At 43.7% G+C, this 21,821-nt stretch overlaps 1 protein-coding gene across 1 annotated transcript in view; it reads right to left on the bottom strand.

The window, feature by feature from the left end:
- Positions 1 to 21,821, bottom strand: part of Vps53 (VPS53 subunit of GARP complex) — a 136,432-nt gene that overhangs the window by 100,499 nt on the left and 14,112 nt on the right. The window contains exons 3-4 of the mRNA XM_085695344.2: positions 18,751 to 18,800; positions 16,481 to 16,547 (exon numbers count right to left, since the gene is read on the bottom strand). Coding sequence (XP_085551470.1) covers positions 16,481 to 16,547; positions 18,751 to 18,800 — 117 coding nt within the window. The remainder of the gene's footprint in view (positions 1 to 16,480; positions 16,548 to 18,750; positions 18,801 to 21,821) is intronic.

Below are 21,821 nucleotides of genomic sequence, written 5' to 3'. Positions count from 1 at the left end.
GGAGGCTATGAAGTGAGTGTACTCAACTATACTGCTCAATACTCACAATGTAGGTATCAGAATCAGAACCAAAGAGGAACCCAGAATCTTTCTTTTCTCCACAATACAACAGGGAAACAGAAATCAGCATTTTGACATGTGGAGGCAGGAAGTCCAGGAAGTCACGGTCATCCTCAGCTACACAATCCTCCGTTTAAGGCCAGCCTGGGCTACATGAAACCCTGTCTCAAAAAAGTAAATAAAAATGTAAAAGAAATTAGAATCCTGTCATGTGATTCAACACTACTGAGAGGATAACAAACTTCTTGTTCTTAAAAAAAGTTTAATAAAGACAACTCAAAACACCAAACCAAAACAGACTAGAAAGGCATTGTTTCTGTTCTGCAAATTAATCTCCCCAGAGGAGACCAGGGAGTACAAATCAGAGCAAAGGAGATGTTACAGCTTTATTGCAGACCCCGAACAATCAGGAAAGACTGACAGGAGAGCTGCAGGCAGCCCAGACTGCTCTGAGTACTGTATTTCTGTGGCTAACGGGGAAGGGAAAATGAGGCCAAGTTCTTACATGAAGACAGGGTTTCAAATTCCCACCCATTGTTTTCACACAGTTGAATGACTTCTCGTGTCAAAGATTTGAGACCCAGGAAAGCTCTGTCTGCTGGCAGAGTTACTTCCATTTTTTCCTAAGGCAAAGCTGAAATTTTCAACCTGAAAGTAAAATTTCCCTTACAAAGCCTCTAGCTATCAGCAATCACAGCAAGAGTGGCAGCTACAGTAGTGATGAGTGGCAGTTTCCTCTTTAGATGTAGACTCCAGTTTCAACCTGGACCTGAGTGCTTTCAAAGTGGAAATGGAGAGGTGGCAACGGTTATGCTGGGCCTTTCTTGCAGGCTTCCCTAAAAGTGTCAATTTATGAGGGTGGCTCGGAAGAATAAACATCTCTGTTCCTTCTTGGCATAGTGGCTTTCTAAAGCTATTTTTAATAACCACATCCCAGACAAGCAGGACTTGTGCTTTGATGCTCATGAACAAAACAGCCTGATGGCTGGACTTGTTAACTAAGTCAAAGCAAAATGCAGGGTGGTTTTAGCTGGTGTGAGGAGAGCATCTCTGTAATTAGGCACAGACACAAAAGTTTAAGACTATTGCTTAGTTAGGGTTTCTAATAGTGTGAAGAGACACCATGACCACTGCAACTCTCATAAAGGAAAACATTTAACTGGGGCTGACGTACAGTTCAGAGGTCTAGCCCATTATCATCATGGTGGGAAGTGTGGCAACATGCAGGCAGACATGGTGCTAAAAAGGTAGCTGAAGAGTTCTACATCCAGCTAGGCAGACAGCAGGAAGAGCCAGACATTGGGCCTGGCTTGAGCATCTGAAATCTCCAAGCCCATCCCCAGTGACACACTTCCTCTAACAAGGCCACACCCTACTCTAACAAGGCCATACCTCCTAATAGTGCCACTTCCTCTGGGCCTATGTGGATCATTTTCATTCAAACTACCACAACTATGTATGGCTTATCCGAAACACAGTTTCATGTATTAAATGAAGGCAAAATAGCACATTCATGTTAATGCACTTTGTGTTTAGACAAAAAGAAAAATACTAACATTTTGAGCAATATGGAAAATGTCTTTAAGATCTTAAATATTAAGGTAAATTATCCGTAGTTCTACTTTCAGGTATTTACTGAAATGAATTGAAAGAAGATCCCTGAGCAGAAGAAAGGAAAAACAAAATGTGGTAGGTCCATACAATGTAACATTACTCAATCATAAAGGAGATGAAGTTCTGATACATGGCATTAATACAGATGAACCCTGGATGTCTTATATTGCTGCGACAAAACACTATGCTGATAGCAATGTCAGTGGAGCAGCAGGTGGCAACTGATCGGCCTGCCAGATCACAAGGCACTGATGGGCGAATCTTTCTCAGATAAGCAAGGCCCTGAGGGTTTCGATTCCAGAATGTCTCTTGCTACTGCTATATCTTTACATGTTTGCCTCTGCCATTTTTCTCTGGTATCTGCAATGGTGTGAAGGGTGTGGCAGAATTCTCACTGACTTTAACGTACAATTATCTCATGGAACTATCACAATGTACTGGACATTTTTACCTATGGATTATCATGAAGATAATTTCCTCGTAAACTATACTGTTTAATTGAAGTAATGGTTTAGTTTTATATAATAATAGTATTAGTTTAAATAGGATTTTGATGATTGAGGGTTTTAAACAAATATAATAAGGGATTATGATAGATGCTAGTTTAGTAAGAAAATTACTATAGACAAAGGTAGGCTATAGTGTTGCCCCTGCCCCTGGTAAAGCAGGGGCTGCAGAGGAGAGAAAATAAAAACAAGGAAGTGTCACACAGCTAGAACTTTTGAGTTTCTCTTGAGGAGCCATTTGGACTGTGGCTTAGGTTAATGATTAAAGAAAACAACTGAGTTCCAGAAGCTAGGCTAGCTCAAGTTCTTTTAATCTTAATATTGAGAGATGTGTTCACAGGTTTTGGTGTGCATCATAGCTAAAATAAAGCTTTAAATATGACTTAAGATTGAGTTAATATGTTTTTGTTAATGACTTTGAGGTAGAAAATCTTGGGGAACAATTTAAAGTTTAAAAAGGCACACTTTTAATAGTTGAGTGAGGGACTCATTGAGGTCAGGGAACAAAAACAATGGCAGCCTGGCTATTGTTGGTTGATGTACCTTTCTTGCTAGGATGGGTTGGTAATTAATTCCTTGTATCCATTTCTGCCCTCAGCTTCCTGATATATAAAACTGTTGATGAATGGGTATGCACCCTGAGGATTTAAAGTAAAGTTGACTGATTGTTTTTCATAAAGTTTAGATTTATGACACTTTTAAGATTTTTTATAAGATTATAATAAAAGGATTGGTCCTTTTTTTATAGCTGCAAAATGCAACCTGCCAGTAAAAGAACTGGCTGAGAAAAGTGCCTTGCTTGCTTACACTTTGTTAATCTATAACAAGTTGTTTGGGCATGAATGTATGTGGGTTCTTGGGGATAATTATTTTTCACCTGTAATACATAAAATGTTTAATCATGTAAGGGAAAAGGAAAACATATAGGTTTTTAACTGTATTCATTGTAATCATTTATTTAAAAGGTAGAATGTAACCACATTTTAATTTTTATATTGCTTAAAAGATTTTTGCTGGAGTATATAAGCTGTAAGAGAAAAAATAAAGAAGAGAGAAGGAAGTCACCAGGAAATAGTGAGAAGGAAGTCATCAGGAAGTAGTGAGAAGGAAGTCATCAGGAAGAAGTGAGAAGGAAGTCACCAGAAAGTAGTGAAAAGGAACTCACCAGAAAGTAGCAAGCAGGAAGTAGTGAGAAGGAAGTCACCAGAAAATAGTGAGAAAGAAGTCACCAGAAAGTAGTGAGAAGGAAATCATCAGGAAGTAGTGAGAAGGAAATCATCAGGAAGTAGTGAGAAGGAAATCATCAGGAAGTAGTGAGAAGGAAGTCATCAGGAAGTAGTGAGAAGGAAGTCATCAGGAAGTAGTGAGAAGGAAGTCACCAGGAAGAAGTGAGAAGGAAGTCACCAGGAAGAAGTGAGAAGGAACTCACCAGGAAGTAGTGAAAGGAAGTCATCAGGAAAGATACAGGAGGAAAACATGAGGAAAGAAGAACAGAACAGAAAAAGAATAGAGAGAACAAGCAACAGAAAGAATAATAAAATGAAGGATAAACTTTGGCCCTCAGAAAAGGCCTCATGTGTGTGTTTGTCTGTCCAAGTAGCTTGCCTACTCTACATTTCATCTTCAGTTTTTTCTGATCCTCTGAAGGTTTACCATGTACAGCACCCGAGGTGAGATCCTGGCATGGTGTGTGTGTGTGTGTGTGTTTCCCTTTTTCATCAGTCCCAGAGAATTAAGTTTTATTCCCTCAGAAAAGTCAAGGTGAGTGATTAGTTGGCCAATCCCATGGCTCCCCTTCAATTCCTGAAATGATAAAGGCTGGTCCTCACGGCAGCAATGACCGAAAAGCAAGTTGGGGAAGAAAGGGTTTATTTGGCTTACACTTCCACATTTGTAGTCATCACTGAAGGAAGTAAGGACAGGAACTCAAACAGGGCAGGATCCTGGAGGCAGGAGCTGATGCAGAGACCATGGAGGGGAGTTACTTACTGGCTCGCTTTCTCTGGCTTGCTCAGCCCGCTTTCTAACAGAACCCAGGACCACCAGCTCTGGGATGGCACCACCCACCATGGGTTGGGTCCTCCTCCACTACTCACTAAAAACACCTTAATGCTGAATCTCACAGAGGTGTTTCCTCAACTGAGGCTCCTTCCTCTCTGATGACTCTTAACTTGTGTCAAGCTGACACACAAAACCGGCCAGTACACTTGCAGATGTAAGTGAAATACGTCAGAAATAAAAGGTCAGATATTGTTGGATTCCATTTACATGGCATACCTAGAAAAGGGAACTCCATAGCGAAAGATTATTAGAGGCCCCAGGAGGCTATGGGAGCTTTTTGCTTAATGGTTACAGAGTTTCTGATAGGGGTGAATGAAATACAGAGAGTAGTGATGCTTGGATGGTGCTGCATACATTCTATGAAATTTCAACATTAACAATGTGCTATATCAAATGATTCTGAATAGTATAAAAAGAGAGTTAAAAAATTACATTGTATGTGAATTTAAAACTGTTTAAATATAATGATATAGAACTAGCAAGAAAGCCTAGAAGGTAAAGTCTGATAACCTGAGGTGGATTTCTCAAACCCACAGAAAGGTGGAAAGAGAGAGCCAACTCCACCCCTTCCGACTTCTTTTTTTTTTTTCTAAGATTGATTGATTTATTTATTACATATATAACATTCTACCTCCATGTATGCCCACACGCCAGAAGAGGGCACCAGATCTCATTACAGATGGTTGTAAGCCACCATGTGGTTGCTAGGAATTGAACTTAGGACCTCTAGAAGAGCAGCCAGTGCTCTTAACCACTGAACCATGTCTCCACCTCCCCCTTCTGACTTCTATATGAATGCCATAGTCATACCCTGGACTTTTAAACACACACACACACTGGTACAAAATGATTTTTAAATGGAGTGATATTTATGAAGAAGCAAAAGTTATATCTTTGTTTAATTTTTGGATCAGAGTTGTGCTATGCAGTCCAGAGGGCTTAAACTTGAGATTTTACTTCCTCAGCCTCACAAGTGCTGTGTCACAGGCATGAGTCACTCTCCACCCTGCCTGCCTCTATATGCCATATTTGCTAACCAAATTTAGTAAGAATTTTAAAGAGGATCATAAATATATTCCTTAACACTTAGCTCTGTTCTCAGGTGAAATTAAGAAAAAAAACTATATTCAAAGATTATATTTTAAAAAGGTAATTTTTTTTAAATACCAGTTTTTCTGGGAGGTTGAAGCAGAAGGATTACAAGTTTGAGGTTCGCCTGAACCACATAGAGATATCCTGCCTCAAATTCACAGACACATACATACACACAATACACATACACACAATACACACACGTATAAGTTTGAAGTCAAACTGAACCACACAGGGAGAAAGACCCTCTCTCTCTCTCTCTCTCTCTCTCTCTCTCATACACACACACACACACACACACACACACACACCTGAGGTCAGTCTGGACCACACAATCATCAGCTGAAGCATTTACTGCCACTTCTTAACCTGAGTAGCCCAGCAGTGAGGGGTGTGCAAGATACGTTGCTTCTCATCCTCACAACCCTACAGCAGGCATTGTCTTCATGGCTCAGATGAAAACCTGGGGCAAAGGCCGGCTGTGATGGCGCACAGTTTTAATCCCAGCACTAGGGAGGCAGAGGCAGAAAGGTCTCTAAATTCAAGGGCAGCCCAGTCTTTAGATAGCCAGGGATATAGAGAAACAAGAGAGAGAGAGAGAGAGAGAGAGAGAGAGAGAGAGAGAGAGAGAGAGAGAGAGAGAGAGAGAGAATATGAGAACCTGGGGCTGAAAGAAGCAATTCAAGACTCAGCCCTTTCGTGTGACCAGGCTGCCATCCACTGCTGCACAGGCAACACTGCCTTTCTTCCTCACAGAGGAAAGAGGCGATAGCTACTCAGATTCCCTGAGACAGAGGGTTTTACAGACAAAGGGCAGAGCTCCAGTGAGGCAGCAGTGTCTGTGAAAACAAACAAAACAGCACCACCAGGATAGGCCAAGCATGGTGGCCTTACCTGTAATCCCAGCATGTGAGAAGTCAGGGCAGGAGACTTAGACCAAGGCCAGCCTGGGCTACTTAAAGAGACGCAGTCTCAAAACACCAAAGAGGAAGACAATGTGCAATCAAGCTTCAGGTGCAGTAAGAGGACGTCTTACCATAATCAGATTAATCCCAGCCACACTACAAGCCAATTAAGAACCCTTGCTTCAGCTATAGCTAAGTGTTCTAGAAGCAAGCAAAGTAGAATAGTCACATGGATTTGACTTGTCAGCTAAAGACAGGCACCCTCAGCCACTGCACCAGATGTAAAAGTCCTGGTTAGGAAATGGCAGCAAGGCTCAAGCAATATGAGGGACACTGTGCTTACAGAAGGCTGACAGCCAGATTGTTCCATGAGTCAGTGTTGTCTGCATTCCAGGGACATGCTCAGACCACAGCAATTTTTGCCTGAAAACATTCTGAAAAGTACAATTCAAACAAGAGACACAGACAGACAGACAGACAGACACACACACACACACACACACACCCCAGAAGGTGGAGGCAGGTGCTATGGTTTTCACCTGTAGTCGCAGCTACTAGGGAGGCTGAAGCAGAGAAATGTTCAGCCATTCTTAGTTACTAATGGGAAATAATAGCTTAAACTTCAAAACACTTATCATTTTTAAGGTGGTATATTTAGGAGGAGAAAACAAATAGCAGTTGTTATTTGTTTATTCATTTACTTATTTACTATGGCCAGATTCTCAGTACATAGTCCACACTAGCATCAAACTCATGGTCTCCTTACCTCGGACTCCCAAGTGCTGGGACTGCAGATGTGCACTGGCATGCCCCCTGGCACGATGTGTGCTTGTGTATGTATATATCCTTGAAACTATTGCCATTTACTTCCTTAATTCACTTCATCAATCAATGGGCTTAATTTTTGTGGTGGCTTGAAAGAAAATGGTCCCCATAGGCCTATAGGGAGTAGCACTATTAGGAGGTATGGTCTTGTTGGAGAAAGTATGTCACTGAGGGTGGGCTTTGAGGTTTCAGAGGCTCAAGTCAGGCCCAGGGTCACTCTCTTCCATCTGCCTGCTGACCCAGATCCAGAGCTCTCAGCTACCTCTCCAGCACCATGTCTGCCTGCATGCTGCCTTGTTTCCTGCCATGGTGATTATGGACTAAACCTCTGAGCTATAAGCCAGTCCTAATTAAATCTTCTTCTTTATAAGAGTTGCCATGGTCATGGTCTCTCTTCACAGCAATAGAAACCCCAATTAAGACAATTTTCTTCCTAAGAAAGGATGAAAGAATTTATAAACTAAAAGTGGTAGAAAGTAAAACATAAACACTCCTGCCTTTACACTGTTGAGAACAAACTCAGCCACATACGGTAGAGCCTTAAGCCCAACCTGGTTCAGTTTGGGAAAGTTTCTGTTCTAATACTTGAATTAGATGAGGTGCTAATTTTTGTGATGAAAAGCAGTGAATATTTTCTCCCTGGAAAGTAATACACTTTCCTGATTTGGTTCATATGTATTCATGATATCCCTATGGCAAATGAAGTATTATTAATTGCCTTTTCTAGAGAAAACAGAAACAGAATGATTAGGAAACATGGACCTGTACCAGTGAGGTGTTGTCTTGCCTGTCTGTCATCCTAGCATTTAGGAGGCAGAGGCAGGAGGATCAGGAGTTCAAGACTAATCTAGGCTACATAGTGAGTTCTAGCATAGCATGGTCCATAGTGTGAGATATTGTCTTAAAAAGGGGGGGAGGAGGAGGGGCTGGAGAAATGGATCGTAGTTAAGAGCACTTGCTGCACTTCCAGAGGACCTGAGTTAAGCTCCCAGCACTCATGCCAGGAAGCTCACAACTGCTTGCAATTCCCAGAGCACACACTTACACAGACATATACACATAAATAAAAATAAATCTTAAAAAAGAGAAACAAGGGCTGGAGAGATGGCTCAGAGGTTAAGAGCATTGCCTGCTCTTCCAAAGGTCCTGAGTTCAATTCCCAGCAACCACATGGTGGCTCACAACCATCTGTAATAGGGTCTGGTGCCCTCTTCTGGCCTGCAGGCATACACACAGACAGAATATTGTATAGTATACATAATAAATAAATAAATATTAAAAAAAGAGAAACAAGCAAGCAAACCAACACACACACACACACACACACACACACACACACACACACACAAAGAGAGAGAGAGAGAGAGAGAGAGAGAGAGAGAGAGAGAGAGAGAGCTTGAAAATAACCAAGAACAGGTAAGAACGTAAGAACCATATGTTTTCTGGGCCTGGCACTTTAGACTGGAGTCAGGATGAGGAGAACAGAAGTCTCTGTTGGCAAAGCACACGGCTCTGAACCCAACCTGTTCCACTTTCTCATCTACAGCTTGAATGAAGAGAGAGAGGGCACACATGGCAGGTTTGATGGTGATAAAGTGGGAAGCCTTTGAGGTTGAAACGATCAGGCAAAACACAAGATACAACTAAGGGTGGGACACATAAAGCCTGGTGCAGATTTTAAAGAATCTATTGCACAAATAGAGAAGAGAGTTTAAATGAGGCTCGTATGAAAAAGACCTGGGGGGCTGGAGAAATGGCTCAGCAGTTAAGAGCATTGACTGCTCTTCCAGAGGACCCAGGTTCAATTCCCAGCACCCACATGGCAGCTCACAACTGTCTGAAAATCCAGTTCCAGGGCATCTGACACCTTCACACCTATGCACATAAAATAAAAATAAATAAGTCATAAAAAATTAAAAAAAAAGAAAAGAAAAGAAAAAGACCTGGGGCAGTGGTGCAGAGCACTGGGCCACAGATGTGTTTGCTTTGGCCTTTGCAGTGTTTAGGAAAAACACCAAGCCAACATTTAAGAGCTAGAAGAGGCACAGAAAAACCCAGATTCCTGGCCTCTCTTGAAAAACTGATAGATCTGGCAACTGTGAGTCTACATTCAGACCTGACCACAAGTAGGCTACAATCGGCATGTGGCTGTCCCGTTGAGACCTGGCACTCACTCTCCCAAAGGAGAAAGACATGAATCACATACTCTGCTTAGGCTGCTTCCTTATCTTCAAGGAAGGCCATTCTTGCAACCCTCAACATGCGGGCTGCAGGGACTGACAATCAAGGAGATCAACAAGGTGATGTGGTGCTGGAAAGCCTATCAAACCCCAGGGAGCAGGAGAACAGTATCTTCACAGAAGCCACTTAACTTCTGAGGAGCTACAACACCCCCCCCACCCCAGAGAATCTAGAAAAATCACTGTCTTCCCTCCAGAAACATGTCTATCCATATAAAACAGTAGTTAATTTCAGGGCACTGATGGACCCGGATGGTCACAGAAAGCAGTTATCTGAATGAAACACCCTCGACCTGCATCAGGCCGGGCGTGGCTGCCTGCTAGACTCCATCACCCTCACCTGAGAGACTAGCTGGTCTTCCCAGCCATTTGCCTGGAATTCTGCCACAACTGCACATGGCTTGAGGATCTCAGGAGGAAGCAGAGAATATAGGCTGGTGAAGGTTAATTAAAGCAGTGCTTCCATATGTGTTGCTATGGGAAAACCATCGTCTATGTTGGATGAAGACTTTCAAGTGTGGATGCTTTGGGGTCACCCACACTCCTGCCAGTAACCCCTCATCCATGCACTGTATGTAAATTCAATAAACTCATCTGTGAACTCTGGTGAAACCGTACTTTTAGTCACTGGGGTCTTACGAGGAGAGGTAGATTGTGGCCTGTGCCTCCCCAGAGGAATTCTCACAACAGGGAGATAGAGCACGCCTCTGCATGTTCACACAATGTCTACTTCTAGGGATCACACATCAAGGGGGATGCTGACAAACCCCATTCAGAGCAAAGAACCAGAACAGTGAAGGCTCTGGAAATTACATCAGAGTTAAGGAAGTTCAGGAAGGCTATGTTAGAAAAGGAACAGGACAGTCATTCTAAAGGCAGAAGCTGTAATAGAGACAAGGATTAGGTGTACCATGGTCCAGCTGGCAGAACTGAAACTGATGAGGGCCACAGCAAATATACTTCCATATTCAGTTCAGTTTGAGAGAAAAGTTTATTCCAATTAAAGCTGAACACATCTGGAATAGTGTCTCCCCATCTCACAAACAGTCATACTTCTGCAGAGTCAGAAACTGTCAGAGGAGCTATCTCAAGTATTTTCAATTGGGTGGAAGCTCACACCACAACTGTCTACAGCTTTTTCCACATGTGAACGTCAGTGAGCAGAGACATTGGGGAGGGTGGTAATAATTCTCTTTCCTTCCTAAACCTCAGCCAGGCTCTGCTCAAAGAAACAGCCATGCTGTAGCCAAGCTGCACAAAGAAACAATAGCACAGGCTGACCCAGCATCGGTGATTCTCAGTGAGCTTCCTGGGAACTGTTCAAGCTTTGGCCCCACTTGATTTCAGTGCCAACCATTCCCTCCTCTAACCTGCTCTGAAATTCACCTCTTTCTAGCTACCTTCCAGTTGTCTGTTTCCATTCTTGGGAAGCTACATGAATTTCTGAGCATATCAGAGCATGAACTGGCTCACTTTATCCACACATTTCCAACATGTGAACATCGAATTAAGGTTTTAGACTGATGATTTCGACAGATGAAAATGGGGAGGATTAAGTGCCACAGGAACTTTGTAAGAGCATTGCAGTTGGTTAGACGAGGTCACAGGCTAGATCACTACATGCTGGCCCACAGGAGAGGTGGTCAACAACCAAAGGCTCTCCAAAATGTTTAGTTAGCACATTGCTAACCAAGCAGCTGGTATTCCAGAAACTAAAAAAAAAAAAAAAAAAAAAAAAAAAAAAAAAAAAAAAAAGCCTTATTGGATCTTCAATTTAAAAATCTGTCCAAATATTTTTAATTATTTATGTGCATATGCCTGTGTCTATGTGTAGGTTTGTATAGGGAGTGCAGTGTCCACAAAGGCTGGAGGCATCAGATTCCCCACAGTTGGAGTTACAGGTGGTTGTGAGCTGCCCAACTTGGGTACTAGGAACCTCGGGTCCTCTGAAAGATCAACAAGCACTCCTAACCACTGAATCATCACTCCAGCCCATGATTTTATTTATTTATTATGTATTCATTTCCAAGACAAGGTTTCATTATGTAGTCCTGACTGGCCCAGAAACAGGCTGGTCTTGGCTCACAGAGATCCTACTTCTGTTTCCTGAGTGCTGGGATTAAAGGGTGTGTTACCATGCCCAGCCCCAAACAATAAAAAAGAAGTGTTCTCAGGGTTGGGGAGATGACTCCATTGGTAAAGTTTCAGTGAAGGGACATGAGGACCTGAGTTTGACCTCGAGCACTCCCGAAAATGTATCTGTGACCCCGGTGCTGGGGAGGTGGCTATCTAGGGCTTGCTGTCTGGCCAGCCTAGCTCAATCAATGAGCTCCAGGTTCAATGAGAGGACCTTGCCTCAAAAGCAAGACCAACACACAGTAGTGCACACATACCACACACATGTACAACACATACACCAACACAAAAGAACGTTCCTGCTAACCATGTCTTTTACAAGGCCTGAGAGATGGCTCAGCGGCACGAAGGCCTAACGAGCTGAGTTCAATACTGGAACCCAGAGAAAAGTGCAGAGAGAACTGACTCTGCAAACATGGTTCTCTGACCGTGATGTGTGCATGGGCATGCATGCTCACTACTCTCCTCCACAACAATAAACCACTGAAAATATCTTCTAAGAGATCATGAAAGGCACGTCTGGAGGCATGAATCTGTAATCTTGGCACTTGAAAAGTGGAAGTAAGAGAGTTTTAAGAAAGTACTGCATGAGACCCAGTCTCAACAAAACAAAACAAAACAAAAACAAAGGAACAAACAAAAAACCCAAATAACAAAAAGGCAAACAAGCTCAAAGAAGACTCCACGAAGAGCAATAAAGCTGAATGCTTGCTTTACACAGGTTGACAAGCTGCTCAGGGGATGCAGAGGTTCCATCTAGGAAGGGAAGCTTCCCTTTGTTCTCACTGCTGCTCTCCTGAGTGTTCTCAGCCTCTGGAGAAACAAGTTCTGAAAGCAAACTGCTCATGTTCCATGGAAGAGAGGAGCATGGGGCCTCCTGACCTATAAAACCCAATATTCTGGCACATCCATAATCCCCTGGTTTGGGCCGGTCAGCTGGAGACTCCCTTCAGCAAGCCACCCGCTGGAGTCAAGCTGTCATCCCTAGGAGCTGACAAGGACAGAACCAAGCGCACTCTGCTGAAGAAAGTCTCCACTTGAGCTGGCATTTCAATCTGTTGGAAGAGACAGATGGAGGGGATGACAGGAAAAGCGATTATTTCTTCTGGGCTTCCTCTCTGTCTGGATTCTAAGGAAACAACACAAAATTCCATCACAGACTGAAATGCGATCTAAACATTCTTGAAAACATGATCTTGCTCTCTGAAACACGAACTGCCCGGCTGACAACCTGTGACCCATTTCCAAGTGAAGGTGGGGAGAGGCATTCCTGAGGCCTACCCCTTCTGGGGCTTGCTCCCCATTGCTCCCCCAAGCTGCTCTTTCATGGCCCACAAGTTAAAACGTAAGCAGCCAGGACGTGTACAGACATAGCATGACCCAACAAAAAGTCCCGATGAATCACCAGCTCTCTTTGCACATTCTGAGGACCTTCAACACCCGGAACTCTCCCAAGTGTTTTAAGGTTTCTGCAAGTCCTTCTAAATGTAGGATGAATCACAAAATACAGCAGTGTTATTCCACGTAGCAGTAACCTGGGCCTATTCACATACAAACTATGGGCTGGAGATACAACTCGGTGATAGAACTCTGCACAGTTGCCTAGCATTCAGGAAGCCCCCCAGTCCTATCCCTAGCACTGAACACCCCCTCACCAAATCAAACTTTATACCACCTCAAACATGACTCAAATGAAGCTTTTGCAGCCAAGGGCAAGAGCGTTTGTCTACTCGCAATGAATGATCTAAGACATACCAAATGTTCACTGCAGTTGCATGAAGGCCTGCGTGGACTCAAGATGAAAAAGATGGTTCTTGCTTTCCAGGAGACTACAAACTAGCCAAGGGGTCAAGAGCTATTCATTAGTAAGTGAAGGGAGACCATGAACTCAGGAGGCCAGGCACAGCGGAGGGCTGGGGAGTGACAAGTGACAAGCGGGAAGAACACACATCTGTTTCTCCTCTGCAGATGAAGAGAGGGTCATGTCTCCGTGGGCCCAAAATTCTGAATCCTTTGGTGTTTTTCAGATGGGATAAATAAAATAATACAAAAATTAGCATTTTAGTTAGCTCTTAATGCGTAAAGTTTTGAAATTTAAAAACTGGAAGAAAGGGAGGCAAAAAACAAAACAAAAAAAGCCCACTTCAGGCCTTAGTAGTGAGAAGTGATTATTGATCTGACAGGTCTGGATTCCCTGCTGTGAGGCAAATTTGAGAGGGATTGTCTAGATCAGGCTAATAAACCAGGAAGACCCACCCTAAATTCTATGGGCTGGGGTCCTAGACTGAATAAAGAGAAGAAACTGAACTCAGTAGCAGCACTGACCCCTCTCTGCCTGATTGTGGGTGCAATGTGACTCAGCTCCTGTTGCCAAGGCTTCCGGGTCAGGATGGACTGGATCCCCTCTGACTGGAGTCAGAATAACCCCTTCCTCCCTTAAATTGCTCCCTGTTGGGTGTTTCGCCACAGTGGTGATAACGAACACAGGGACAAAGAACTACACAGGCATGGGTCAGAAAGCATGTGGCGTGTGGCAGAGCAGGAAGTTTTCTGTGCTTAGAACAAAGAAAGAGACAGAGTTGGAACCATCGACGGCAGCCTGAAGCAGCAAGTAAGGGAATGTGCCCGACTTCACTGGCATGTCAAAAGATAGCACGTTCTGAGAGACCAATGCCATGACCAGACATAAGAAATGGAAGCTAATCAGCACAATGAGGGACCCTTCCTCCTCTCTATACTCCTAAGGTCCTGTTTACATGGGACCTGATAGACGAGAAGAAAGTAGTGAACACTAAGATCCTGGGAGAGTCCAGGAAACAGGATGTCTTAAGGCGTTAACACAGCAACAGACAGCGGTGATGAGAAAAAGGACAAAGACGGGCTGCATGCAGACGGATAACAGAAGGGTATGTCAAGAGCGAAAAGAATGACAGCCATAAAATGTAGGAAAGCATAGATGGATAAAACAACGGGGCTGGGGCAATGGCTCGACAGGTAAGGTACTTGATTCTCAGGCATGAGGACCTGCGTTCAGTTCCTAGCACCCACGTAAAAACCAGGTGCAGCAAGGCACACTTGCCATCCCCACACTGGGGGTGCAGAGACAGAAGGATCCCTGCGGGGCTTGCTGGCCAGTTTAGTCAAATTGGTGAGCTCAAGGTTCAGTGAGCTGCTCTGCCACATAAGGGGGCTGGAAGATGGCTCAGAGGTTAGGAACACTTATTGCTCTTGAAGAGGACCCTAGTGAAGAGCCTCCAGCCAGCCTGGAGCTGGCAAACATGGCTCCGACAGGTCTTGTCCTTCTCTCCCATTCCCTCTGCCTGTTTTAGACAGTTAGGTCACAGTCCTGGAGCTAGTCACCAAGGTCTGTCCCTTCTTTGGCCACTTCCTTCTTCTGAGGCTGACTACCAAGGGCCAGCAATCAATGTATTAAAGTCCAGCAATCAAAAGCCTCCTTCAACTCATCTAATTAACATGCCCAATCAAAATTAAAAACCTCATCCTGACACGGGGCTTCCCATTTTACCTTTATAAACCACCATTTGCCTATGGGCTATGTCTGTCTCCTCTCTATCCAGACAGTTCTTTGTCTTTCGGGACAAATACCCCTGCCCTGTCTCTCCCTCCCCTTCTCCCTTGTCCTCTAGCTCCTGGTTTTTCTCTTGTTTCCTGCCCTCTGTCCCTCTGGGACAGATAAATCTTAGTGCTGAGAACTTGGTTGTGGGGGTCCGGAGCTGATACTTTCCCTTTCACTGAGTGCAGTTTCCAGCACCCATCTGGTGGCTGACAACCATCTGTAGCTCCAGGTCCAAGGGGTCTGACACTCTCTTTTGACTGACACATATGCACCAGGTACATACGTGATGCACATATGTGAGGCAAAACATTCATGCACATAAAATAAAAATAAATATAAAAAACTTCAAATAAATAAAAAGCAACAATAATAACAACAACAAAACCAACTGGAAAATATAAGAGTCAAGGCATCTTTGAGCCCCTAACAGCAAGAACGGGGATGTTGCCGTGGACACCTTTGAGCCCTTAGCAGCAGGAACGGGGGTGTTGCCGCTGAGAAAACGTGTACCTAAAATTGGACCCTGTCTTACACTCTAACTCTGAGCAGCCTAAGAAGTTTTCAGAAGTTGTACTATACTATACTGTACTATAAACTGTCACAGAGCTGGTCACGGCAGGCTGCAGTTGTAATCCCAGAACTCAGCAGGCCAAAGTGGGAGGACTGGGAGTTTGAGGCCAGCCTCGGCGGTGCAGTTAACACTGTCTCAAAAACACCAAGGCTGGGCCGTGGCTCAGTGATCTAGTATGCACAAGGCCCTGAGTTTGATCCCCAGCACTGTAAAAAGCTGAGGAGGACAAACGAGAGGAGTGGACATCCCAACAGTGCATGGCTGACACCGTAGAGAGGAAAGGCGCGCTCAGCACCGCTGTCATGACGGCTACCTCTGACATACGACGCCTAAACAGAATCCAGATAACATCTGCCTTCGGTAGAGAAGAGTACCTCCTCTCCACAGGTTTCTTCCCCCTTCACCTCCTCACAACGGTCCTCTGTAATGAGGAGGAAGGAACTACACCACACTGAAATGCACGCAGCCCTGCTGGATGGTGGGACAGGCATAAGGAACCATAGCTGCCTCACATCAACATCCACAGCAATCACACTGAGTCCCCAACAACCAAACTGACAGACAAAAGCAGGGGCTAGAGATAGGCCTGGAACATAGGACATGCCATGTCTGTTAACTAGGACCCTTCAGTTTGTCCATTATAGCCTGCAGATTGCTGGCCCCTGAGTGAGCTGTGTATTAATACATGGTCTGATCTGGAGGACACTGAGTGAGAGATCATGGCTGGCTGGAGATACTACCCATGTCATGGTGAGGCAGGTCATTCATGCTTCCTGCTGTATATGGACAGACTAATAAAGTGCAAACAAACTGACCAACATTTTGGTCACGTGGGGTTTTAGTCTCTATGAAATTACAGGATGGTAACTAATGCAGAGGGATGCGTCACTTACTTGCCTTCCATCCTGCCCCACATTTGTCTGACCTCTCACGACAGTCCGGATATTGTCATCCAGTCTCCTGGAAAAAAAAAAAAGGTAGGATATAAGTCATTCAAACAAACTCAACTCTGGGTAAACCAGAAGAAACAGAAAATCATTAATTCACTCATCAACTTTGCTGACTGCACCTATTTAATGCAGGAAACCACACGAGCACAAGCAATAGAAGAATGAGGCCTCGGACCAGAGAGCAACACGGATACAAGGAGTCACCACCAGTGCAGATTTAGGATTACCTTTGCTTAAAAACTGGTGAGTTCATATTCAGAAGCTGGCTGAAAGGACCAATAAAACTGTAAATGGTTTTCACAGAATAAATCAGCAAAGACAAAGTTACAGATGTTTTAGCGAAACAAGCCAGCAAATTCAAATTAGCAACCGCAAAATCCCTGCTTTGGTGACCTTAAAGCAGTCAAAGAGCTGGTGTGATTCATGAGATCAGTGCTTGCTCTTCATGCCCTGGTGGTGCAGCCTGTCAGAGGCAGATCTATGGCTTCCGGGATGTCTTTTCCCAGGGGCTCAGCAAGGGCTCCTGCGTGGCGCCTCCACCAGATGAACTTCTATCAGCCGGCTTCATTTTGCACTTGAAGAATCTATTTAAGGTACGGTAGCAGGAATGCAGGAAATAGCTAGCTGACAGGGCTCTCTGGACTGCCAGGATGTTTCTACTTTCTACATAAACTCTGGTAACTTTCAGGTCTCCTCTAGAGTCATTATAGCTGAAGTCAACAAAACAAGGCTTTTTTTTTTCATTATTTTACTTATTATTTTATGTGTGTGAATGTTTTGCCTGCATGTATGTATGTGTACCATATGCATGCCTAGGGCATTTAGAGGTCAGAAAGTGTCAGATCCCTGGGACTGGAATCACAGATGGTTGTGAGTAGCAACGATGATGCTGGTAAGCAAACCCAGGTCCTCTGCAAGAGCAACAAGTGATCTTAACCCCTGAGCCTTCTCTCTAGCTTACCTTTGTGTTTCCTAAGGCACCACTAGGAAAATACATTTATAGGGCAGTGCCCTATACTGAAAGATCTAAAGAATGGTAGGGAAACAAACTTATCTTCCAGACTCAAAATGAATGTTTTCCATTTTCAAAATGAGTTTTCTCACCAAAAATCAAACAAAAATAAGATGAACATGGTGGCATACACCTTAATTCCAGCATCTGAGAGGCAGAAGCAGGCAGTGCTCTGAATTGGTCTACAGAGTGAGTTCCAGTACAGCCAGAAACTTCATAAAAAGACCCTGTCTCAAAAAAAAAAAAAAAACAAAAAACAAAAAAAACTCCAAAATATATTTGAAGCATACTTATATAATGAAAATACGAATTCCTAAACCTAGACCTGGATAAGCCAGAACAAGGCCACTGGGAAGGAAATACCTGATGATAACATGGACAATCAGGCTCTGGGTTACCAAAGTCTTTAATTCTGGACCACACTCAAGTCAACCGGCAAATTCAGTATCATTGTTCCGGGTAACTAACAGGTATAACCCCATCTCCAATTCTGAGTCATAGCACTACAAAAGGTAAGCCTAGTAAAGAATAAAACTATTAAATATTATAGAAAAGTTCCTGCCTCCTCCTCTTCTTCCTTTCTTCTTCTTCTTCTTTTTTTTTTTTTTTTTTTTTTTTTTGATAAGGTCTCATGTATCCCAGGCAGGTCTCAAACCTTGAACTTCTGACTGTCTCGCCTCTAGCTCCCACGTGCTAAGACTAGAAGAGTGTGCACCCACTCCTGGTTTATGGGTTTGTGGCATGCTTAGGATTGAATCCAGGGCTTCATGGATGCTGGGTTAGCACTCTTCTGAATTACATCACCAGCCCTGATGAACTGATTTGTTTCGTTTTGTTTTAGAACAGGGTCTCACTGTACGGTCCTGGCAGGCTGGGAACTCACTATATAAAACAGAGTGACTTGAATCTCAGAGATCCCCTTGCAGTTACTCCCAAATGCTGGGGTGGAAGGTGTGCACCACCACAGCCTGTCTGATGACCACTTTTTTTAACAGTCTGTTCCAGTTTCCTTCACTGCGTGTGGGAAGTTAAATACTGGCCAAAGAATTGAGCTCCTTGCCATAGAGTTTGCAGAAAACCCACAAGAAAGAATTATTTTTAAATTTGAGATTTTAGTGCTTTCATCAAAACAAAAAAGCGATTCAGATATGAATAAATTAATATGCTTTTCATTAATTAACAATCATATGGTATTACTTACCTTATTTTCAGTCTAATTTTGTTCACGACATCATCTATGTTTGCCAGAGACTACAATGAAGAAGAAAGAGTGCTGGCTGTTAGTCCACTTCCTGAAGTTCTCTTTCACAGGGAAATGATGATACCTCAAAGTTTAATCTTGATCCTACAGTTAATTCTTTTAAAAATCATCCTATTTTAAAAATTGACTTTCATTTTGTGTATATGTGCACATATGTGTATATGTATGTATGCATGTTTACATAGCCCACGAGCACACAGATGTGCAGTCTCCCTCAGTCACTCTCCACCTTACGTGTTGGGGCAAGGTCTCTCACTGGACCCAGAGCTCAGCAATTTATCTAGTCTTCTCTTCTAGCTTGCTCTGGAGACCCCTGTCTCCACCTCCTGAGTGCTGAGATTACAGGCAAACCACTATGCTCAGTGTCTACATGGGTGCTAACGATCCAAACTTGGTCCCCACACTTTTTCCCCTCGGCAGTGAGCCACTTTCCCAGTGCAATTCTTTTTAAAACTAAGCAGTAGTTGACAATACACCCATTCTCTTTCGAAGTTTTGTTGGAACACAGCCACATTAGTCAACTCCCATGTTTATGGCTGCTTGTATACTGCAGAGGAGGAGCTGGGAGTTGTGACAGGTACTGCAAACCTATAAAGCTTAAGAGACTGTCTGGACCTCTATGGAAAGTTTACTAACACATAATATATAAGGCTGTGGGCTGGGTGTGGTGGCACACTCTTAGTTCCAGCATCAGGAGGAGGAGCCAGGTAGGTCAAGGCTGGCCAGCACTACAAAGATTCTGTTTCAAAAAAAGGAAAAAAAGACAGACAAAATCATAAAATAAACTACAGCAAAGAAATGGGATGAATGAAGATAGTTGGATGACAATGTCTAATTCTTTTTTTTAAATTAATCTACTATGTATATAGTGTTCTGCCTGCATGTATACCTGCAGGCCAGAAGAGGGCACCAGATTTCATTACAGGTGGTGGTGAGCCATCATGTGGTTGCTGGGAATTGAACTCAGGACCTCTGGAAGAGCAGTCAATGCTCTTAATCGCTGAGCCATCTCTCCAGCCTCAACTATGTCTAATTCTTACTCACACACCACTGCTGGGGAGAGCCAGGAGCAAAGGTATGGACTGCACAACCCCACTGATGTGGTTCTAGAACAGGTGCAATTATTTCTCACCTTAGAAGCTAGAAAAATGGCGCTCTGAAGAAGCCAGTGACTGCAGAGAGGCGAGAGCCCTCCGAGCACCGTGTCAGCCCTTCAGGTCCTGAGCCCTCCAGGTCCTGAGCCCTCCGAGCACCATGTCAGCCCTGCAGGCCCTGAGCCCTCCAGGCCCTGAACCCTCCAGGTCCTGAGCCCTCCAGGTCCTGAGCCCTCCAGGCCCTGAGCCCTCCAGGTCCTGAGCCCTCCAGGCCCTGAGCCCTCCAGGCCCTGAGCCCTCCAGGCCCTGCCGGAGTGATGGCGTCCTTCACTTGGGAAACGCATCAGGCTGCTCACTGAGTATTTGCTTGCTAAGGCTAAGCATAATTGTACACACCTGCAATCCCAGGACTCAGGACTTTTGAGGCAGGAGGATCACAAGTTTGAGGCCAGTGTACTCAATAAGACCCTTTCTCAAAGGAAAAAAAAGGAAAATACAGTCTGGCACGGTGGCACACACCTTTAATCCCAGCACTCAAAGCAGAGATAGGTGAGTCTGTGAACTCAAAGACAGCCTGGTCTACAGAGTGAGTTCCAGGACAGACAGAGTGGCAAGAGAAACCCTGTCTCAAACAAACAAACAAATGGCATACCTCTCTATAATACGTTATCCTTCACTAAAAAATTAAGTTATTTTTATGGATGTATATGCGTTAGGAAAATGTCTGGAAAACCATATGCTGGAACATGCCAGTGGATGGAATCTAGAAAATCTGAATTAGTAGCTTAAGGGAAGGAATAATTTCAATGTTTCTTGTTTTTTGCCTCTGAGTATTTGCCTACATTCTAATTCAGCTATAATGACTGTCGCAGAATAGTGAAATGAATGAACCTAGAGAGAAAATGTGGTGAAATGGTGCCCCCTAGTGGAAGATAGAAAGGACAGCAATGTTCTAATTCCCCTTTCTTCTTCCCCAACAGAAACTTTCTCAGGAGGAACTATGCTTATAAATTGTGTCTGGCTCTCTGCTGACAGGAGGAAGCCAGAAGCCTTCCAGGAATAGCCCTGAGGCGCCACAGTAGTCTATCCACATCTCTCCTTGTAAGCCAAGGTTTACTCTCAACTTTCAGAAATCCAAAAGCAGTCAGAGAGAGAAGGTGAAATTCAGAAAAGAAAAGCTGCTTTAAATGGGCAATCCAAGGCAACGGGGTGAGTTCAGTCCTATTGTTAGGTTCGTCCCTTCAAACTGGGACGTTTGTGACTGGGTGTGATTTACATCAATGTAGGAACAGCCAGTGAGTTACCCAGGACCTTGTGCCTGGCCCACCTCTGCCACTGCCAACTCGCTCAAGGGCAGCTCTTCAACCTCCCCGAGTTTCTAAGAAAAAAATGGGTGTAACAGTTCCTGGCCTACTAACTCTGCTGGAACTCACTCTTAAAACAACAACAATGACTGTCTCTTGCTGGGATTAGGTGTGCATATATTCTTTAAAATATTTTTATATTTTAATATATATACTATATTATGTTTAAAATATATATTTTAAGTATATATTCTTTCTATTATGTTTTTAAAATGCTATTGTACATCTGCATAATTATTTTGGGTGATTCTTAGAAAACAATGTTGTAGTTTAACCAAGACCTTCTTGTCAAAGGACTATCACATTCAAGAAACGTGTATAGTCTTTAAAATATTTTGTACAGGTGGAACTGGAGAGATAGCTTAACAGTTAAGTGCACTTGCTGTTCTTCCAGAAGACCTGAATTCAGTTCCCAGCCCATGTCAGGCACCTCATAATTGCCTGTAAATCCGACTCAAGGGACTCTGACACTCGCTTCTGACCACTGCAGGCACTGAGCACACATAATATACACAGATAGAGACACACACACAGGCATAAATAAAAAATAAAC

This window comes from Myodes glareolus, chromosome 9 (genome assembly GCF_982192425.1).
Source record: "Myodes glareolus chromosome 9, mMyoGla1.1, whole genome shotgun sequence".
Taxonomy (NCBI): Eukaryota; Metazoa; Chordata; class Mammalia; order Rodentia; family Cricetidae; genus Myodes; species Myodes glareolus.
The sequence above is the reverse complement of the archived record's forward strand: the minus strand, read 5'-3'. Positions and strand labels throughout refer to the sequence as shown.